At 63.6% G+C, this 1,723-nt stretch overlaps 1 protein-coding gene across 1 annotated transcript in view; it reads right to left on the bottom strand.

Moving 5' to 3' along the window:
* LOC104542672 (cytochrome P450 4F22-like) overlaps positions 1 to 1,716 on the bottom strand; it is a gene marked incomplete at both ends in the record, with an annotated part of 4,590 nt that extends 2,874 nt beyond the window's left edge. The window contains 2 exons of the mRNA XM_010187054.1: positions 85 to 352; positions 1,574 to 1,716. Coding sequence (XP_010185356.1) covers positions 85 to 352; positions 1,574 to 1,716 — 411 coding nt within the window. The remainder of the gene's footprint in view (positions 1 to 84; positions 353 to 1,573) is intronic.
* Between the last annotated feature and the right edge of the window lie 7 nt (positions 1,717 to 1,723).

Here is a 1,723-nt window from a genome sequence, read left to right as displayed (position 1 = left end):
GGCAAATTGTCCCCATGCCCACCACCATCCCCTTGGCCACCACCACCCTACAACCAACCGTCCCCACGGCCACCATGGCGCTACCTTAGCGAGCAGCAGCAGGTCGATGAAGTCCATCCTCCTCCCCTGGTGGCTCTCCAGCCATTCCTGGTGGCCGAGGCGCTCGATGGCCCTGCGCCGGCGCCGCACCACGGTGGCGGTGAAGCCGTGCACGGTGGCGCAGGCGTGGGCGAAGCGGCCCCCGTCGGCCGTCAGGCGGTAGAGCCACGTCGGGTGGTGCAGGGGACGCTGCTGGCGCCTCACCACCAGGGTGCTCAGCTCCAAAATGGCCTTGATGTACTCGCTGGGCTCCCTATGGGGACAGGTGGGGACACCACGGTGGGCTTCATGGGGTGGCAAACGTCCCCTGCCCATGGGGACATGGAGGGGGTGGGACCAGGGGGACTTAGAGCCCTTGAGGGGGCAATGGTGGAATGTGGGGGGACAGATTTGGGGTGGGGGGCCCCAGTTGGTGACAGAGTTGGGACAAGGGGGGAGCCTGACGGGTGCAAGGACCAAGGGAACCCAAATTTGGGACCAAGCCAGGACAAGGGGGACCCAAGTTGGGGACACAGTTGGGACAAGGTGGGACCTTGATGGGTGCAAGGACCAAGGGACACAAATTGGGGACCAAACCAGGACAAGGGGGATCCAGTTTAGGACAGAGTTAGGACAAAGGGGGACATTGATGGGTGCAAGGACCAGGGGGGAGAAGGTGCAGAATTGGGGTGAGGGGACCCCAGTTGGGGAGCTGGGACAAAGGGGAACCTTGATGGGTGCAAGGACCATGGGACTCAAACTGGGGACAAAGCCAGGACAAGGGGGATCCAAAGAGGGGACAGGGTTGGGACAAGGGGGTGCCTTGATGGGTGCCCAAGGGGGATCCCAGAAGGTGCGGATTTGGGGTGGGGGGACCCTTAGGGGGACAGAGCTGGGACGTGGGTTCCTTGAGGGGTGCAAAGACCAAGGGACCCAAATGTGGAACCAAGTCAGGACAAGGGGGACCCAAGTTGGAGACAGAGGTGGGACAAGAGGGGACTTTGATGGGTGCCTAAGGGGAGACCCCAGAAGGTGCAGAATTGGGGTGAGGGGACCTGGGAAGGGTCAGAGGTGGGACAATGGGGGACCTTGATGGGTGAAAGCCCAAGGGGGACCCCAGAAGGTGCAGAATTGGGGTGGGGAACCCCAGTTGGTGACAGAGTTGGGACAAGGGTGGACCTTGATGGGTGCAAGAGCCAAGGGACCCAAATAGGGGATGAAGCCAGGACAAGGGGGGACCTTGATGGGTCCCAAGGGGGACCCCAGAAGGTGCTGAATTGGGGTGAGGGGACCCCAGTTGGGGACAGAGGTGGGACTTGGGGGGACCTTGATGGGTGAAAGCCCAAGGGGGAACTCCAGAAGGTGCAGAATTGGGGTGAGGGGACCCAAGGAGGGGACGGAGCTGTGACAAGGGGGGTCCTTGACGGGTCCCTTGTGGGGGACACCCCCAGGGGGGTTGGGGGACCCCGGGGACACACACAGAGGTGACACCGACCGCTGGCAGTGGCTGTGGTGGCTGAAGATGCATCTCTGCAGGGTGTCCAGGGTGAGGAGGCTGAGCTGCTCCAGCACCTCCAGCTCCACCGCGCCCCCCGCTGCCTGCGCCGCTGCCCCCCACTTGTCCTGCGGGGAGGGTGGGGGGAGC

This window comes from Mesitornis unicolor, unplaced genomic scaffold (genome assembly GCF_000695765.1).
Source record: "Mesitornis unicolor isolate BGI_N332 unplaced genomic scaffold, ASM69576v1 scaffold37306, whole genome shotgun sequence".
NCBI lineage: Eukaryota > Metazoa > Chordata > Aves > Mesitornithiformes > Mesitornithidae > Mesitornis > Mesitornis unicolor.
This window is presented reverse-complemented; position numbering and strand designations above follow the sequence as displayed.